The sequence below is a fragment of the Oncorhynchus keta genome, chromosome 2, assembly GCF_023373465.1.
Source record: "Oncorhynchus keta strain PuntledgeMale-10-30-2019 chromosome 2, Oket_V2, whole genome shotgun sequence".
NCBI lineage: Eukaryota > Metazoa > Chordata > Actinopteri > Salmoniformes > Salmonidae > Oncorhynchus > Oncorhynchus keta.
The window spans coordinates 21,433,946-21,454,359 of record NC_068422.1 but is presented as its reverse complement, the minus strand read 5'-3'; the positions used below and the strand labels follow the sequence as shown (position 1 = coordinate 21,454,359).

Here is a 20,414-nt window from a genome sequence, read left to right as displayed (position 1 = left end):
CCATTATTTTCAGTGCCATGATGTCCTTGAAGAGCAGATTCAATGCATGGGTGTGATGTGTGGGTAGGACTCCACTTTAGACCAAGCAGTCTTCGTGTTCGCAACATTGTCTGTCACCAGTGCAAATACCTTCTGTGGTCCAAGGTCATTGACTGCATTCAGCTCATCTGCAATGTAGAGACCGGTGTGTCTGTTGTCCCTTGTGTCCATGCTCTTGTAGAATACTGGTTGAGGGGTGGAGATGTAGTTAATTATTCCCTGCCCACGAACATTCGACCACCCATCTGAGATGATTGCAATACAGTCTGCTTGCTCTATGATTTGCTTGATCTGTATCCATAAAATGAGTAGATAAAGCATGTCTGGTTGGAGGGGTGTATGCTGGGCGAAGAACATTCAGAAATCTATTCCAATACACATTGCTTGTGAGCATCAGAGGTGAACCAGTTGCATATACCATTCAAGCAAGACATTCATCAGCATTTCTCTGACTATGTTCCTCCATTGAGCAAAACAAAACTTCTGATTCCAGGAGGACCATGAGCTGTTCCTATCTATAAGGTGTCTGATTCATCATTTTCACCTTGAATAGAAATAAGAGGGACTTTTGTCAGAGGTTGCTTGTTGTGAGAGCTGAGGGAACTTTATGTACTTGGCCAGATTATTCTGCATCTTTGTTGCATTCTTCACATATGATTTGGCACAGTATTTGCAAATGTACACCGTTTTCCTTCTACATTAGCTGCAGTGAAATGTCTCCACACATCAGATAGTGCCCGTGGTAGTGCCCGCATTTTCCTGTAAAGATGAGAAAATAAATTGTAAAAATAATAAAATTCCATGTACAGATAAAACGTTAAGCAGTTAGATGAAACAATTCCTTTGAAAGACAAATGTTTTAAAATTAAACATGTATGGAAACAAGTGAATTAACAGTTTGCAGGCTCAAGCAAGCTAAAACCCACATGGTAGCAAAAACTAACCAGCAGAAATTGTTAACAAGTTAGAAATTATTTAAACACACTTTGCTGTAACCTATTATTTACCAGTTAACAAAAAAACATACCTCATACAAAATATATTCACCCCACCAAGTACTGTAATCAAAACTTACCAAAAAACAAGTAGTCCTTGGCTCAGACAGTGTAGTAGTGTGGGCTCAATAGCATCTCATTAGTGTGCAATATCTTGAGAATCAGCTGTACATGTGTTGGAAGAGAGCACTGTACATGTGATGGAAGAATGCACTGTGCATGCAGAGGGTTGCAATTCCATTGAATTGAGGATAGTTTAACCCGCAAAAAAAAAATGGTTCACTGTTATAAGTAAACTTTTTTGATGAATTTAAGCAAAATTCCCCAAATTCCAGGGCTCAACTTCCCATGGAAAATTTCCGGAAATCTACCGACCCTTTGTAACCCTAGTTGTCAGGCAAATTGTTTATGGCCATCACAATTTTTTATTTCTTCACTTTTGGGTATATCTATATTTAGGCAGAAATCTACATTTTGCCATTACGTTCAAGTTCAGTTGTTAATAAACTTAATTACTTGCTTATAGTTAGTTTATAAATCTGTAATGAACAACTATTACAAAAAACCAAACACGTTTGATAAACAGTTTCGCCAAAGGATAATCATTAGCGCTAAACTGGCATTGGTGCTTTGCTCCCAGACAAGCTTGGCATGGAGGTATGGAGCGTTACATAACACGCCTCATTTATTTGGTTGCATTTTAATAACCTTTAAAAGGATTGCAGCCAGTCCAAGACGGATTATGACATTCAGCGAGCGGTTGATGTGGCCAGCATGATTAAAAAGCAGAGTCGACCACTTCGTTTTGACAGCACATGTGCAGTAGGAACTGTATGCCAAGTGTCAGCCTGCGTCCCGATATAGTGCAAAACGACAAAGGTACCATTTGGAACTCAACCCTAGTTATTCAACACTTTCTGACTTCCCTTATACAGCGACTTAATTTCCAGGAAGCCCCTCAAACACTGGCTACCCCGGGTGGAAAATATGAAACCGGGAAATGCATTAATAATGCATTACAGCAATTTAGCAACTCCAAATGAAAAACGCATGGCCCTACAAAGAAGGAAAATAGAGGAAGGACTTAAAACAAAACAGAATATAACTATTGTAAAACAGATTGTGTATAATATGTATTATCTGAAGGTAGAAACATAAGTGTTATTGTTTATTAGTTTACTCCAATTGGGGGAGGGATGGTAGGGTTTGCCGGGAAATAATAAAGGCATATATTTTTTAAAGTGTGTATATGCATGTATGTTTATGTGTGTATGTGTGTATGTATGTATGTATGTATGTATGTATGTATGTATGTATGTATGTATGTATGTATGTATGTATGTATGTATGTATGTATGTATGTATGTATGTATGTATGTATACATTCCAAAAATATATGGGGTACTGGAAATGATGCAGACATTTAAATTGATGGAAGCAACAATCCAAAATATTAAAGCTGATCCACCCCCTAAAAAAAACGATATAAAATAATACAACAGAAAGAAAATGCACAAAAAAAAAAGAGGAAAAAGTTTCTTATTTTGTTCAATTCCAAATCAAAACTGTGGAGACCAGCTGAGTTGCGAAGCAGAAGGCAGTCATATTTTCACTGGTCACAACTAGGGATGTACAATATTTTGTTTTTATTTAACCAGGTAGGCCAGTTGAGGACAAGTTATCATTTACAACTGCGACCTGGCCAAGATAAAGCAAAGCAGTGCGACAAAAACAACAGTTACACATGGGATAAACAAACGTACAGTCAATAACACAATAGAAAAGTCTGTATACAGTGTGTGCAAATGAAGTAAGGAGGTAAGGCAATAAATAGGCCATAGTTGAAGTAATTACAATTTAGCAATTAATACTGGAGTGTGCAGATGGGGATGTGCAAGTAGAAATATTGGTGTGCAAAAGAGCAGAAAAACAAATATGGGGATGAGGTAGGTAGTTGGTTGGATGGGCTATTTACAGATAGCGTTTGGTAAACTCCTCTGACAGCTGATGCTTAAAGTTAGTGAGGGAGATAAGTCTTCAACTTCAGTTATTTTTGCCATTAGTTCCAGTCATTGGCAGCAGAGAACTGGAGGGAAAGGCGGCCAACGGAGGTGTTGGCTTTGGGGATGACCAGTGGAGCGCATGCTACAGGTGGGTGCTGCTATGGTGACCAGTAAGGTGGGATAAGGCGGAGCTTTACCGAGCAAAGACTTATAGATGACCTGGAGCCAGTGGGTTTGGCAACGAATATGTAGCGAAGACCAGCCAACGAGAGCATACAGGTCGCAGTGGTGGGTAGTATATGGGGTTTTGGTGACAAAACGGATGACACTGTGATAGACTGCATCCAATTTGATGAGTAGAGTGTTAGAGGCTAAGTAAATAACATCACCGAAGTCAAGGATCGGTAGGATAGTCAGTTTTACACGGGTATGTTTGGCAGCATGAGTGAAGGTGGCTTTGTTGTGAAATAGGAAGCCGATTATAGATTGAATTTTGGATTGGAGATGCTTAATGTGAATCTGGAAGGAGAGTTTACAGTCTAGCCAGACACCTAGGTATTTATAGTTGTCCACATATTCTAAGTCAGGAGTAGTGATACTAGTCGGGCGGGTGGAAGCGGGCAGCAATCGTTTGAAGAGCATGCATTTAGTTTTATTAGCATTTAAGAGCAGTTGGAGGCCACAGAAGGAGAGTTATATTGCATTGAAGCTCGTTTGGAAATTTGTTAACAGTGTCCAAAGAAGGGCCAGATGTAATCAGAATGGTGTCGTCTGCGTAAAGATGGATCAAAGAATCACCCGCAGCAAAAGCGACATCATTGAGATATATATATATACATATACACACACAGGAAAAAAAGAGTCAGCCCGAGAATTGAACACTGTGGCACCCCCATAGACTGCCAGAGGTCCGGACAACAAGCCCTCCGAGTTGACAGTTGGTAGAGCATGGCGCTTGTAACGCCAGGGTATTGGGTTCGATTCCCGGGACCACCCATACGTAGAATGTATGCACACATGACTGTAAGTCGCTTTGGATAAAAGTGTCTGCTAAATGGCATATATATTGACACACTGAACTCTGAGAAGTAGTTAGTGAACCAGGCGAGGCAGATATATCGGTGAACATATCGGAAAATATTAGCTAAAAATGCCGGTATCGGCCGATGTCTACTTTAACGACCGATGTGCAAAACCGATGTCATGGCTGACGTGCATACCTATATAACGAAGATGCATGTATATATATATATACCTATATAACGAAGATACATAATGACGCCACGTAAAATGTTATATATACGTGCAACGCAGCGCAGCATTCTATACGTGCAACGCAGCATTCCTAAACTAGCCCACAATGTCTGCTGTGCGGGTCTAACAGTCAACAAGTCAAGTAGTCATTTGAAAGACGGTCCTTCTGTAAGTTGGTAGAGCAAAAGGGTAGTGGGTTCGATCCCGACCACCCATACGTAGAATGTATGCACACATGACTGTAAGTCGCTTTGGCGTTGCTAAATGGCATATATTATTATTATTATTATTATTATTATTAAAGAGTAACAAAATGATGATCTACTTCCGGGTTGGAGCGAGCGGTCGCATTCGCACTTCGGTCCGCAGGTAGTATTACTTTTCATTACATTTCATTATAGTACAACGGAATTGATTTGTCTAATCTTGGCAATTTCTTCTTAGCTAGCTACATAGCCGTCTTTGTATCAAAGATAATTGCGTAATTATCGTATTTCGTCGTCCTAACGTAGTCTACTGCCCAGCAGCTAGCCAGCTAGCTAACGTCCACCGTCTACCGAATAGCAGCACTGTAGAAACTAAACTGTTTGGCCCTGTCCGGGGGTGTCCTCAGATGGGGCCACAGTGTCTCCTGACCCCTCCTGTCTCAGCCTCCAGTATTTATGCTGCAGTAGTTTATGTGTCGGGGGGCTAGGGTCAGTTTGTTATATCTGGAGTACTTCTCCTGTCCTATTCGGTGTCCTGTGTGAATCTAAGTGTGCGTTCTCTAATTCTCTCCTTCTCTCTTTCTTTCTCTCTCTCGGAGGACCTGAGCCCTAGGACCATGCCCCAGGACTACCTGACATGATGACTCCTTGCTGTCCCCAGTCCACCTGGCCATGCTGCTGCTCCAGTTTCAACTGGCCTGGGCCCTAGGACCATGTCCCAGGACTACCTGACATGATGACTCCTTGCTGTCCCCAGTCCACCTGGCCATGCTGCTGCTCCAGTTTCAACTGTTCTGCCTTACTATTATTCAACCATGCTGGTCATTTATGAACATTTGAACATCTTGGCCACGTTCTGTTATAATCTCCACCCGGCACAGCCAGAAGAGGACTGGCCACCCCACATATGCTCTCTCCAATTCTCTCTTTCTTTCTCTCTCTCGGAGGACCTGAGCCCTAGGACCGTGCCCCAGGACTACCTGACATGATGGCTCCTTGCTGTCCCCAGTCCACCTGACTGTGCTGCTGCTCCAGTTTAAACTGTTCTGCCTTATTATTATTCGACCATGCTGGTCATTTATGAACATTTGAACATCTTGGTCATGTTCTGTTATAATCTCTACCCGGCACAGCCAGAAGAGGACTGGCCACCCCACATAGCCCGGTTCCTCTCTAGGTTTCTTCCTAGGTTTTGGCCTTTCTAGGGAGTTTTTCCTAGCCACCGTGCTTTTACACCTGCATTGTTTGCTGTTTGGGGTTTTAGGCTGGGTTTCTGTACAGCACTTTGAGATATCAGCTGATGTACGAAGGGCTATATAAATAAATTTGATTTGATATTACACTCAACTGAACGACTTGATTAGTGTAGTGTTAGCTAGCTACATAGTTGTCTTTGCTGTCTTCGTATCCAAGATAATTGTGTAGTTTAGAGTGTGTAGTCTTAGAGTGATTATCTTAATTTACCGAGGTTAGCTAGCCAGCTATTTGTCGTCCTTAACGTAGGAGACACTGCTAGCTAGCTAACAGCTAGCCAACGTCTACCGAATATAACTTCCCACTCAACAACCCGGTCGCATTCCGCTTCGCTCCACAGGTAGTATCACATTTTCATTTCATTTCATTACAGCACAACGGTTTGATTTGCTTGATCGTAGCTAGCTACATAGCTAGCTACATAGCCGTCTTTGTATCAAAGATAATTGTGTAGTCTAGAGCGATTTTCTAGGTTAGCTAGCCAGCTATTGTCGTTCTTTTAACGCAACGTAACGTAATCAACACTGCTAGCTAGCCAGCTAGCCCCCGAATAGCTGCACTGTAGAAACTATTACACTCAACGGAACGACTTGATTAGTGTAGTGTCAACAACGCAGCCACTGCCAGCTAGCCTACTTCAGCAGTACTGTATCATTTTAATCATTTTAGTCAATAAGATTCTTGCTACGTAAGCTTAATCTGGTGGTCCCAGCGCGTACGACCCACGTGGAGTTCCAGGTCTCCGGTAGCCTCTGGAACTGCCAATCTGCGGCCAACAAGGCAGAGTTCATCTCAGCCTATGCCTCCCTCCAGTCCCTCGACATCTTGGCACTGACGGAAACATGGATCACCACAGATAACACTGCTACTCCTACTGCTCTCTCCTCGTCCGCCCACGTGTTCTCGCACAACCCGAGAGCTTCTGGTCAGCGGGGTGGTGGCACCGGGATCCTTATCTCTCCCAAGTGGTCATTCTCTCTTTCTCCCCTTACCCATCTGTCTATCGCCTCCTTTGAATTCCATGCTGTCACAGTTACCAGCCCTTTCAAGCTTAACATCCTTATCATTTATCGCCCTCCAGGTTCCTCGGAGAGTTCATCAATGAGCTTGATGCCTTGATAAGCTCCTTTCCTGAGGACGGCTCACCTCTCACAGTTCTGGGCGACTTTAACTTCCCCACGTCTACCTTTGACTCATTCCTCTCTGCCTCCTTCTTTCCACTCCTCTCCTCTTTTGACCTCACCCTCTCACCTTCCCCCCTACTCACAAGGCAGGCAATACGCTCGACCTCATCTTTACTAGATGCTGTTCTTCCACTAACCTCATTGCAACTCCCCTCCAAGTCTCCGACCACTACCTTGTATCCTTTTCCCTCTCGCTCTCATCCAACACTTCCCACACTGCCCCTACTCGGATGGTATCACGCCGTCCCAACCTTCGCTCTCTCTCCCCCGCTACTCTCTCCTCTTCCATCCTATCATCTCTTCCCTCTGCTCAAACCTTCTCCAACCTATCTCCTGATTCTGCCTCCTCAACCCTCCTCTCCTCCCTTTCTGCATCCTTTGACTCTCTATGTCCCCTATCCTCCAGGCCGGCTCGGTCCTCCCCTCCCGCTCCGTGGCTCGACGACTCATTGCGAGCTCACAGAACAGGGCTCCGGGCAGCCGAGCGGAAATGGAGGAAAACTCGCCTCCCTGCGGACCTGGCATCCTTTCACTCCCTCCTCTCTACATTTTCCTCCACTGTCTCTGCTACTAAAGCCACTTTCTACCACTTTAAATTCCAAGCATCTGCCTCTAACCCTAGGAAGCTCTTTGCCACCTTCTCCTCCCTCCTGAATCCCCCCCCTCCTCCCTCTCTGCAGATGACTTCGTCAACCATTTTGAAAAGAAGGTCGACGACATCCGATCCTCGTTTGCTAAGTCAAACGACACCGCTGGTTCTGCTCACACTGCCCTACCCTGTGCTCTGACCTCTTTCTCCCCTCTCTCTCCAGATGAAATCTCGCGTCTTGTGACGGCCGGCCGCCCAACAACCTGCCCGCTTGACCCTATCCCCTCCTCTTTTCTCCAGACCATTTCCGGAGACCTTCTCCCTTACCTCACCTCGCTCATCAACTCATCCCTGACCGCTGGCTACGTCCCTTCCGTCTTCAAGAGAGCGAGAGTTGCACCCCTTCTGAAAAAACCTACACTCGATCCCTCCGATGTCAACAACTACAGACCAGTATCCCTTCTTTCTTTTCTCTCCAAAACTCTTAAACGTGCCGTCCTTGGCCAGCTCTCCCGCTATCTCTCTCAGAATGACCTTCTTGATCCAAATCAGTCAGGTTTCAAGACTAGTCATTCAACTGAGACTGCTCTTCTCTGTATCACGGAGGCGCTCCGCACTGCTAAAGCTAACTCTCTCTCCTCTGCTCTCATCCTTCTAGACCTATCGGCTGCCTTCTATACTGTGAACCATCAGATCCTCCTCTCCACCCTCTCCGAGTTGGGCATCTCCGGCGCGGCCCACGCTTGGATTGCGTCCTACCTGACAGGTCGCTCCTACCAGGTGGCGTGGCGAGAATCTGTCTCCTCACCACGCGCTCTCACCACTGGTGTCCCCCAGGGCTCTGTTCTAGGCCCTCTCCTATTCTCGCTATACATCAAGTCACTTGGCTCTGTCATAACCTCACATGGTCTCTCCTATCATTGCTATGCAGACGACACACAATTAATCTTCTCCTTTCCTCCTTCTGATGACCAGGTGGTGAATCGCATCTCTGCATGTCTGGCAGACATATCAGTGTGGATGACGGATCACCACCTCAAGCTGAACCTCGGCAAGACGGAGCTGCTCTTCCTCCCGGGGAAGGACTGCCCGTTCCATGATCTCGCCATCACGGTTGACAACTCCATTGTGTCCTCCTCCCAGAGCGCTAAGAACCTTGGCGTGATCCTGGACAACACCCTGTCGTTCTCAACTAACATCAAGGCGGTGGCCCGTTCCTGTAGGTTCATGCTCTACAACATCCGCAGAGTATGACCCTGCCTCACACAGGAAGCGGCGCAGGTCCTAATCCAGGCACTTGTCATCTCCCGTCTGGATTACTGCAACTCGCTGTTGGCTGGGCTCCCTGCCTGTGCCATTAAACCCCTACAACTCATCCAGAACGCCGCAGCCCGTCTGGTGTTCAACCTTCCCAAGTTCTCTCACGTCACCCCGCTCCTCCGCTCTCTCCACTTGAAGCTCGCATCCGCTACAAGACCATGGTGCTTGCCTACGGAGCTGTGAGGGGAACGGCACCTCAGTACCTCCAGGCTCTGATCAGGCCCTACACCCAAACAAGGGCACTGCGTTCATCCACCTCTGGCCTGCTCGCCTCCCTACCACTGAGGAAGTACAGTTCCCGCTCAGCCCAGTCAAAACTGTTCGCTGCTATGGCCCCCCAATGGTGGAACAAACTCCCTCACGACGCCAGGACAGCGGAGTCAATCACCACCTTCCGGAGACACCTGAAACCCCACCTCTTTAAGGAATACCTAGGATAGGATAAGTAATCCTTCTCACTCACCCCCCCCCTAAAAGATTTAGATGCACTATTGTAAAGTGGCTGTTCCACTGAATGTCATAAGGTGAATGCACCAATTTGTAAGTCGCTCTGGATAAGAGCGTCTGCTAAATGACTTAAATGTAAATGTAAAATTTCAGCGAGACAACTCAAAGGCGAAATCCATTAAAGCCAAGATAATGTAATTCATTGCCCTTGACAATCAACCGTTCTCTGTTGTGGGTGATGTTGGCATTCGCCGACTGGTCGAGCACCGGGTAACACTACCAAGTGCGCTATTTTTCTGATGTTGCCCTACCGGAGTTACACAGTAATGCCGTCGCTGCTATTAGCCTCACGACATACATACTATGGAATGCCGTTTGGGTCTTTGCATGTCAAAAGATATACAGTAGCACTGTCAAAGCTGTACAAAAAAAGTCAGCAAACAAGCAAAAACTGACCACGAACGATGTGCTTACAATACCGCATTGGTAATAAAGCATCATTTATTCAACCGCAACTTCTGGGGTAGCCTGAAAACAATAACCAGTAAAAAACTCCAGTCATTTTCATTGTTCTTAGCAATGATTTAGGAATCCTTGTGAGTAAGTATTAGCTATGTTGCCACTTGTTGTTCACCTATTGAAATTGAACTTCAGTTCATGAAAATAAATAGCTAGCCAGTTACTTAACCCTGTTGGCCAAAGCTAACGTTATAAGCAGCCAGCTAGCTTCATCTGGCAAGTGGCGTTCGACCGGACCGGGTTATGAAGCTAGCCACAATAAGGATTAGGCACAATAGTGGAATTTGCGTTTGCCTTCAAAATAAAGTAATTGACAGTGATGCGATTGAATACAAATAGTAGAATTATGCCATACTTTTATTTTGAAGGCTAACCAATGTCTACGATTGTGGCTAAACCTTATTGTGGCTAGCTTCACATACATGGGTCCGACCACCATTAATCAAAGAACTGGTTATTTTAGACAATGACACCTAGCTATATAGTTAGCTTGCTAACTACAGCTACTGAAACAGATGTCGTTTTGCTATGTTTTTGGGGAAGAACATTGTTTGCATCCATGATCCAGCTAGCTTTGTTTTAATGACGAGCACAGTAGGTGCATGAGACTTTACCAGCATCTTAGCATACGTATCAATGAATCGTTGTGACATATGAAATATGATTGAGTGTAATAACTACGTAAAAAATATGTAAATGCATTAAATTATTATGTGACGAGCAGTCATATTCAGGTCCTGATCGGTCAACAAGCTTATTTGACACGTTAAATTGTATATATTTTTGACACAAAGACGCAAACGGCGTTCTATAGAAATCCTGGTTTAGAATGAAACGACTGAACAAATTAACAACGAAACAGCACAGCAAGTAAGTGAAAGAAATAGGTTGATGTTTTACTGGTAATGAGTAAATGCCAAGAAAATAACTTTTTCGTCAATGTGGTGTGTGTAACCTTTATCTAACTAGGCATGTCGGTTTTAAGAACAAATTATTATTTACAATGACGGCCTACCCCGGTCAAACCTGGACGACACTGGGCGAATTGTACGCTGCCCTATGGGACTCCAAATCACAGCTGGATGTGATACAGCCTGGATTCGAACCAGACTGTAGTGACGCCTCTTGCACTGAGATGCAGTGCCTTAGACCGCTGCGTCCATATGTGAACTATAAACTGTACAAGAATGCTTAAAAGGCCGCTAAAATATTAAATATTGGTTATCTGTATCGTTTTTTGGGGGGCAAGAAGAATATTGGATATCGGTATCGGCCAAAAATGTCATATCGGTGCATCACTAGTCACAACAAGTTTAACTTCTTTGGGACTGGGGGGCAGTATTGAGTAGCTTGGATAATAAGGTGCCCAGAGAAAACTGCCTGCTACTCAGGCCCAAAAGCTAGAATATGCGTATAACTAGTAGATTTGGATAGAAAACACTGAAGTTTCTAAAACTGTTTGAATGATGTCTGGGAGTATAACAGAACTCATATGGCAGGCAAAAACCTGAGAAGGAAGTGGGAAATCTGAGGTTTGTAGTTTTTCAAGTCATTGCCTATCGAATATACAGTGTCTATGGGGTCATATTGCACTTCCTAAGGCTTCCACTAGATGTCAACAGTCTTTATAACCTTGTTTGAGGCTTCTACTGTGAAGGGGGGCTGAATGAGAGCTGTTTCAACCAGGTGTCTGGCAGAGTCCCATGAGCTCAGTCTCGTGCTCGCCCATGAGAGTTAGCTGCGTTCCACTGCATTTCTAAAGACAAAGGAATTGTCCAGTTTAAACATTATTGAAGATATGATAAAAACATCCTAAAGATTGATTATATACATAATTTGACATGTTTCTACGAACTGCAATATAACATTTTGAACTTTTTGACGGAACTTTCGCCTGGACTTGCCCGCGCCTCGTGAGTTTGGATTTGTGAACTAAACGGGCGAACAAAAATGAGGTATTTGGACATAAATTATGGACTTTATCGAACAAAACAAACATTTATTGTGGAACTGGGATTCATGGGAGTGCATTCTGAGGAAGATCATCTTAGGTAAGTGAATATTTACAATTATATTTCTGACTTTTGTGACACCTCTCCTTCTTTGGAAAATGGCTGTATGTTTTTCTGTGGCTAGGTGCTGACCTAACATAAATCGCAAGGTGTGCTTTCGCCGTAAAGCCTTTTTGAAATCTGACACAGCGGTTGCATTAAGGAGAAGTTTATCTATATTTCCATACATAAGACTTGTATCTTTTATCAATGTTTATTATGAGGACACATTTGATGTGGCTCTCTGCACTTTCACCAGATGTTTGTTTGAGACAATGCATTTCTGATCATAAAACACCAATTTCAAAAGAGGTTTTTGGACATAAAGATGAACTTTATCGAACAAAACAGACATTTGTGTAACATGAAGTCCTGTGAGTGCCACCTGATGAAGATCAAAGGTTAGTGATTAATTTAAATCGCTATTTCTGACTTTTGTGAGGGCTCTCCTTGGCTGGAAAATGGCTTTATGGTTCTCTGTGACTTGGTGCTGACCTAACGTAATCGTTTGGTGTGCTTTCGCCGTAAAGCCTATTTGAAATCGGACACTGTGGCTGGATTTACAAGAACTTTATCTTTAAAATGATGTAAAATACTTGTATGTTTGAGGAATTTTAATTATGGGATTTCTGTTGTTTTGAATTTGGCGCCCTGCAATTTCACTGGCTGTTGGCGAGGCTAGCGTCCCACATATCCCAGAGAAGTTAAAGCTTGCGGGCGGGTGGCACAATAAAATGCTAGAGCCAAAATGCTCTGGAGGGAGGTAAAACAAGAGAAAGGAAGGTACATGTGATTGACCATGTCAGTGCACTCCGAGCCCTAAGGGAGTAGTATGAACCTGATTGAGTGGCGTACGTAGGCTATAAACACCACATACAAATCAGCCTTCAGCAGGCTGCAGTAGTATTACCTAACTAAGCCTTATAGTCCTAATGGGCAGCCTAAAGTGTGGTGTGAATATTATCATAGAATTGAGTGAGACTTTTGTACTACCATTCTCCTGGAAGAAGGAAATGATGATTGGCAGCATGGGTTAGATACAGATGAGTTATATAGTTAACTATACAGCTAGCTACTTTTCTCAGATGCAAAACATAATAGGCTTTATCTGTGTCCGTGAAACGGCCTCAAAGTGATTCAAATCAGGCAGACAAAGGACAAGGTGCAGCAAGTAACCCACCTGCAGACTCTGTTGTTTAGTCCTCCATTTGATGAGAAGATTCTTGTAAAGCAGGCTTTTCGTTTGATGCCAGACTCCGGCATCTCTTCTGATTATGTTGGGCTGCATACTAACGTTACTACCAGCATGCTTCAACTGTCTGGGGCATGAATGAGGACGTTCTCCACAGCTGGGCGCAATAGCTGCAAAACAAGATATAAAAAGCATCCTTGTTTTGAGCAACTTTTTTTAGATGGCTCACTAACTACTAGATTGATACATTCTTGGCATTAATTTGATGATGGAAGGGATCAAGGGAAGTAGCTAGCTAGCTGGCTGGCTAATTTAAGCAAGCAAGGCTAATTGGGCGATTCCACGGCAGCTGAAAATATTTTTGGCATCTCAGATTGTTCTTGAAATTCTCACATTGAAACTTCATTGGGAGGAAGGATGTTTAACATGTTTTTTTACATTTGTATCACAAATCATTTTGTAGAAAATCATGATGAAATTAGCCATTTTAGGCCATATATAGACCTATACATGCCTCCTGCAAGACCCTATGATCTGTGAACCTTACAAGACACATATCATCTTGGTGTCAATATACAGTGGGGCAAAAAAGTATTTAGTCAGCCACCAATTGTGCAAGTTCTCCCACTTAAAAAGATGAGGCCTGTAATTTATCATAGGTACACTTTAACTTTGGCAGACAAAATTAGAAGAAAAAAAATCCAGAAAATCAAATTGTAGGATTTTTAATGGAAATTGCAAATTATGGTGGACTTATAGCGCTGCTGCGCCTTTTTCACAACGCTGTCTGTGTGGGTGGACCAATTCAGTTTGTCCGTGATGTGTATGTACGCCGAGGAACTTAAAACTTACACTCTTAAACTCTTTTATTTTTTTTATTTTTTACCTTTATTTAACTAGGCAAGTCAGTTAGAAACAAATTCTTATTTTCAATGACGGCCTAGGAACAATGGGTTAACTGCCTTGTTCGGGGGCAGAACAACAGATTTGTACCTTGTCAGCTCGGGGGGTTGAACTTGCAACCTTCCGGTTACTAGTCCAATGCTCTAACCACTAGGCTACCCTGTCGTCCCCCTCTCCACTACTGTCCCGTCGTTGTGGATAGGGGGGTGCTCCCTCTGCTGTTTCCTGAAGTCCAATCATCTCCTTTGTTTTGTTGACGTTGAGTGCGAGGTTATTTTCCTGACACCACACTCCGAGGGCCCTCACCTCCTCCCTGTAGGCCATCTCGTCATTGTTGGTAATCAAGCCTACCACTGTAGTGTCGTCCCGAAACTTGCTGATTGAGTTGGAGGAGTGCATGGCCATGCAGTTGTGGGTGAACAGGGAGTACAGGAGAGGGCTCAGAACGCACCCTTGTGGGGCCCCAGTGTTGAGGATCAGCGGGGTGGAGATGTTGTTATCTACCCTCACCACCTGGGGGCGGCCCGTCAGGAAGTCCAGTACCCAGTTGCACAGGGCGGGGTCGAGGCCCAGGGTCTCGAACTTGATGACGAGTTTGGAGGGTACTATGGTGTTGAATGCTGAGCTGTAGTAGATTAACAGCATTCTCACATAGGTATTCCTCTTGTCCAGATGGGTTAGGGCAGTGTGCAGTGTGGTTGCGATTGCGTCGTCTGTGGACCGAAAGAGATCTTCTGTTGAATCTGACAATTCATCTTAATGGTTGTACAGTCGTCTCAAATAAAACTGTGAGGGACCTCGCCGTTACTCTGGACCCTGATCTCTCTTTTGAAGACCATATCAAGACTGTTTCAAGGACAGCTTTTTTCCATCTACGTAACATTGCAAAAATCAGAAACTTTGTCCAAACATGATGCAGAAAAATGAATCCATGCTTTTGTCACTTATAATAATAATAAATCAAATCAAATTTTTATTTGTCACATACACATGGTTAGCAGATGTTAAATGCGAGTGTAGCGAAATGCTTGTGCTTCTAGTTCCGACAATGCAGTGATAACCAACAAGTAATCTAACTAACAATTCCAAAACTACTGTCTTATACACAGTGTAAGGGGATAAGGAATATGTACATAAGGATATATGAATGAGTGATGGTACAGAGCAGCATACAGTAGATGGTATCGAGTACAGTATATACATATGAGATGAGTGTGTAGACAAAGTAAACAAAGTGGCATAGTTAAAGTGGCTAGTGATACATGTGTTACATAAGGATGCAGTCGATGATGTAGAGTACAGTATATACATATGCATATGAGATGAATAATGTAGGGTAAGTAACATTATATAAGGTAGCATTGTTTAAAGTGGCTAGTGATATATTTACATAATTCCCATCAATTCCCATTATTAAAATGGCTGGAGTTGGGTCAGTGTCAATGACAGTGTGTTGGCAGCAGCCACTCACTGTTAGTGGTGGCTGTTTAACAGTCTGATGGCCTTGAGATAGAAGCTGTTTTTCAGTCTCTCGGTCCCAGCTTTGATGCACCTGTACTGACCTCGCCTTCTGGATGATAGCGGGGTGAACAGGCAGTGGTTCGGGTGGTTGATGTCCTTGATGATCTTTATGGCCTTCCTGTAACAACGGGTGGTGTAGGTGTCCTGGAGGGCAGGTAGTTTGCCCCCGGTGATGCGTTGTGCAGTCCTCACTACCCTCTGGAGAGCCTTACGGTTGAGGGCGGAGCAGTTGCCGTACCAGGCGGTGATACAGCCCGCCAGGATGCTCTCGATTGTGCATCTGTAGAAGTTTGTGAGTGCTTTTGGTGACAAGCCGAATTTCTTCAGCCTCCTGAGGTTGAATAGGCGCTGCTGCGCCTTCTTCACGACGCTGTCAGTGTGAGTGGACCAATTCAGTTTGTCTGTGATGTGTATGCCGAGGAACTTAAAACTAGCTACCCTCTCCACTACTGTTCCATCGATGTGGATAGGGGGTGTTCCCTCTGCTGTTTCCTGAAGTCCACAATCATCTCCTTAGTTTTGTTGACGTTGAGTGTGAGGTTATTTTCCTGACACCACACTCCGAGGGCCCTTACCTCCTCCCTGTAGGCCGTCTCGTCGTTGTTGGTAATCAAGCCTACCACTGTTGTGTCGTCCGCAAACTTGATGATTGAGTTGGAGGCGTGCGTGGCCACGCAGTCGTGGGTGAACAGGGAGTACAGGAGAGGGCTCAGAACGCACCCTTGTGGGGCCCCCGTGTTGAGGATCAGCGGGGAGGAGATGTTGTTGCCTACCCTCACCACCTGGGGGCGGCCCGTCAGGAAGTTCAGTACCCAGTTGCACAGGGCGGGGTCGAGACCCAGGGTCTCGAGCTTGATGACGAGCTTGGAGGGTACTATGGTGTTGAATGCCGAGCTGTAGTCGATGAACAGCATTCTCACATAGGTATTCCTCTTGTCCAGGTGGGTTAGGGCAGTGTGCAGTGTGGTTGAGATTGCATCGTCTGTGGACCTATTTGGGCGGTAAGCAAATTGGAGTGGGTCTAGGGTGTCAGGTAGGGTGGAGGTGATATGGTCCTTGACTAGTCTCTCAAAGCACTTCATGATGACGGAAGTGAGTGCTACGGGCGGTAGTCGTTTAGCTCAGTTACCTTAGCTTTCTTGGGAACAGGAACAATGGTGGCCCTCTTGAAGCATGTGGGAACAGCAGACTGGTATAGGGATTGATTGAATATGTCCGTAAACACACCGGCCAGCTGGTCTGCGCATGCTCTGAGGGCGCGGCTGGGGATGCCGTCTGGGCCTGCAGCCTTGCGAGGGTTAACACGTTTAAATGTCTTACTCACCTCGGCTGCAGTGAAGGAGAGACCGCATGTTTCCGTTGCAGGCCGTGTCAGTGGCACTGTATTGTCCTCAAAGCGGGCAAAAGTTATTTAGTCTGCCTGGGAGCAAGACATCCTGGTCCGTGACTGGGCTGGATTTCATCTTGTAGTCCGTGATTGACTGTAGACCCTGCCACATGCCTCTTGTGTCTGAGCCGTTGAATTGAGATTCCACTTTGTCTCTGTACTGACGCTTAGCTTGTTTAATAGCCTTGCGGAGGGAATAGCTGCACTGTTTGTATTCAGTCATGTTGCCAGACACCTTGCCCTGATTAAAAGCAGTGGTTCGCGCTTTCAGTTTCACGCGAATGCTGCCATCAATCCACGGTTTCTGGTTAGGGAATGTTTTTATCGTTGCTATGGGAACGACATCTTCGACGCACGTTCTAATGAACTCGCACACCGAATCAGCGTATTCGTCAATATTCCCATCTGACGCAATACGAAACATGTCCCAGTCCACGTGATGGAAGCAGTCTTGGAGTGTAGAGTCAGCTTGGTCTGACCAGCGTTGGACAGACCTCAGCGTGGGAGCCTCTTGTTTTAATTTCTGCCTGTAGGCAGGGATCAGCAAAATGGAGTCGTGGTCAGCTTTTCCGAAAGGGGGCGGGGCAGGGCCTTATATGCGTCGCGGAAGTTAGAGTAACAATGATCCAAGGTTTTACCACCCCTGGTTGCGCAATCGATATGCTGATAAAATTTAGGGAGTCTTGTTTTCAGATTGGCTTTGTTAAAATCCCCAGCTACAATGAATGCAGCCTCCGGATAAATGTTTTCCAGTTTGCAAAGAGTTAAATAAAGTTCGTTCAGAGCCATCGATGTGTCTGCTTGGGGGGGGATATATACGGCTGTGATTATAATCGAAGAGAATTCTCTTGGAAGATAATGCGGTCTACATTTGATTGTGAGGAATTCTAAATCAGGTGAACAGAAGGATTTGAGTTCCTGTATGTTTCCTTCATCACACCATGTCCCGTTAGTCATGAGGCATACGCCCCCGCCACTATATAATAATATATGCCATTTAGCAGACGCTGCAATGCTCTACTTTCCGGCTACCCGGATAAAGCACTAAATAAACTTCAGTTAGTGCTAAATACGGCTGCTAGAATCCTGACTAAAACCAAAAAATGTGATCATATTACTCCAGTGCTAGCCTCCCTACACTGGCTTCCTGTCATGGCAAGGGCTGATTGCAAGGTTTTACTGCTAACCTACGAAGCATTACATGGGCTTGCTCTTACCCATCTCTCTGATTTGGTCCTGCCGTACATACCTACACGTACGCTACGGTCACAAGACGCAGGCCTCCCAATTGTCCCTAGAATTTCTAAGCAAACAGCTGGAGGCTGGGCTTTCTCCTATAGAGCTCCATTTTTATGGAACGGTCTGCCTACCCATGTGATAGACACAAACTCGGTCTCAACCTTTAAGTCTTTACTGAAGACTCATCTCTTCAGTGGGTCATATGATTGAGTGTAGTCTGGCCCAGGAGAGTGAAGGTGAACAGAAAGGCTCTGGAGCAACGAACCGCCCTTGCTGTCTCTGCCTGACCGGTTCCCCTCTTTCCACTGGGATTCTCTGCCTCTAACCCTATTACAGGGGCTGAGTCACTGGCTTACTAGGGCTCTTTCATACCGTCCCTAGGAGGGGTGCGTCACCTGAGTGGGTTGAGTCACTGATGTGATCTTCCTGTCTGGGTTGGCGCAGACAGTCAGTTAAGAACACATTCTTATTTTCAATGACGGCCTAGGAACAGTGGGTTAACTGCCTCGTTCAGGGGCAGAAAGACAGATTTTCACCTTGTCAGCTCGGGGGATCCAATCTTGCAACCTTACAGTTAACTAGTCCAACGCAATAACGACCTTCCTCTCTCTCGTTGCACTCCACAAGGAGACTACCTGTTACGCAAATGCAGTAAGCCAGGGTAAGTTACTAGCCAGCATTAAACTTATCTTATAAAAAACAATCAATCATAATCACTAGTTAACTACACATGGTTGATGATATTACTAGATATTATCTAGCGTGCCTGTGTTGCATATAATCTGACTGAGCATACAAGTATCTAAGTATCTGACTGAGCGGTGGTAGGCAGAAGCGGGCACGTAAACAATAATTCAAACAGCACTTTCGTGCGTTTTGCCAGCAGCTCTTCCTTGTGCGTCAAGCATTGAGCTGTTTATGACTTCAAACCTATCAACTCCCGAGATGAGGCTGGTGTGACCTGGCTAGTTAGCTCACGCCAACTTCACTCGCTCTGAGCCTTGGGGTGGTTGTTTCCCTTGCTATGCATGGTTAACGCTTCGATGTGGTGGCTGTTGTCGTTGTGTTGCTGGTTCGAGCCCAGGGAGGAGCGAGGAGAGGGACGGAAGCTATACTGTTACACTGGCAATACTAAAGTGCCTATAAGAACATCCAATAATCAAAGGTTAATGAAATACAAATGATATAGAGGGAAATAGTCCTATAATAACTACAACCTAAAACTTCTTACCTGGGAATATTGAAGACTCATGTTCAAAGTAACAACCAGCTTTCATATGTTCTCATGTTCTGAGCAAGGAACTGAAACGTTAGCTTTCTTACATAGCAAATATTGCACTTTTACGTTCTTTTCCAACACTTTGTTTTTGCATTATTTAAACCAAATTGAACATGTTTCATTATCTACTTGACGCTAAATTGATTTTATTGATGTATTATATTAAGTGAAAGTGTTAATTCAGTATTGTTGTAATATTACAAATACATTTTTTAATTTAAATTTTAAAATCGGCAGATTTAAAATCGGTATCGGCCATTTTGGTCCTCCAATAATCGGTATCGGTATTGAAAAATCATAATCGGTCGACCTCTAGTTATTACTGCATTGTCGGAACTTGAAGCACAAGCATTTCGCTACACTTGCATTAACATCTGCAAACCATGTGTGACAAATACAATTTGATTTGATTTAAAGAGATAAGTGGGGCACGGAACCCACACTGTCTGTGCGTGTGCGCCATCGTTCATAAATGTATTTTGTCCCACTACACCAAACACGATCACGACATGCAGATCAAAAAATTAAAACAAACTCTGAACCAAAGACATTAATTTAGGGGCAGGTTGAAAAGCATTAAACATGTATGGCAATTTAGCTTGTTAGCTTGCACTTGCTAGCTAATTTGCTAGCTAATTTGTCCTATTTAGCTAGCTTGCACTTGCTAGCTAATAGGTCCTGGGATATATACATCGAGTTGTTATTTTACCTGAAATGCACAAGGTCTTCTACTCCGACAATTAATCCACACATAAAATGGCCAACCGAATCATTTCTAGTCAATTCTCCTCCTTCCAGGCCTTTTCATCTTTGAACTTATATGGTGATTGGCATCTACACTTTTACCACGACAACCGGTAAAACATTTTTATCTTTCAATCACCCACGTGGATATAATCAATTTTATTTTTATTTTTATTTTATTTCACCTTTATTTAACCAGGTAGGCTAGTTGAGAACAAGTTCTCATTTGCAACTGCGACCTGGCCAAGATAAAGCATAGCAGTGTGAACAGACAACACAGAGTTACAC

General features: G+C 44.3%; 1 protein-coding gene across 1 annotated transcript in view; it reads right to left on the bottom strand.

Moving 5' to 3' along the window:
* Positions 1–20,414, bottom strand: part of abca5 (ATP-binding cassette, sub-family A (ABC1), member 5) — a 123,705-nt gene that overhangs the window by 98,830 nt on the left and 4,461 nt on the right. Inside the window, exon 2 of the mRNA XM_052473580.1 lies at positions 13,042–13,223. Coding sequence (XP_052329540.1) covers positions 13,042–13,223 — 182 coding nt within the window. The remainder of the gene's footprint in view (positions 1–13,041; positions 13,224–20,414) is intronic.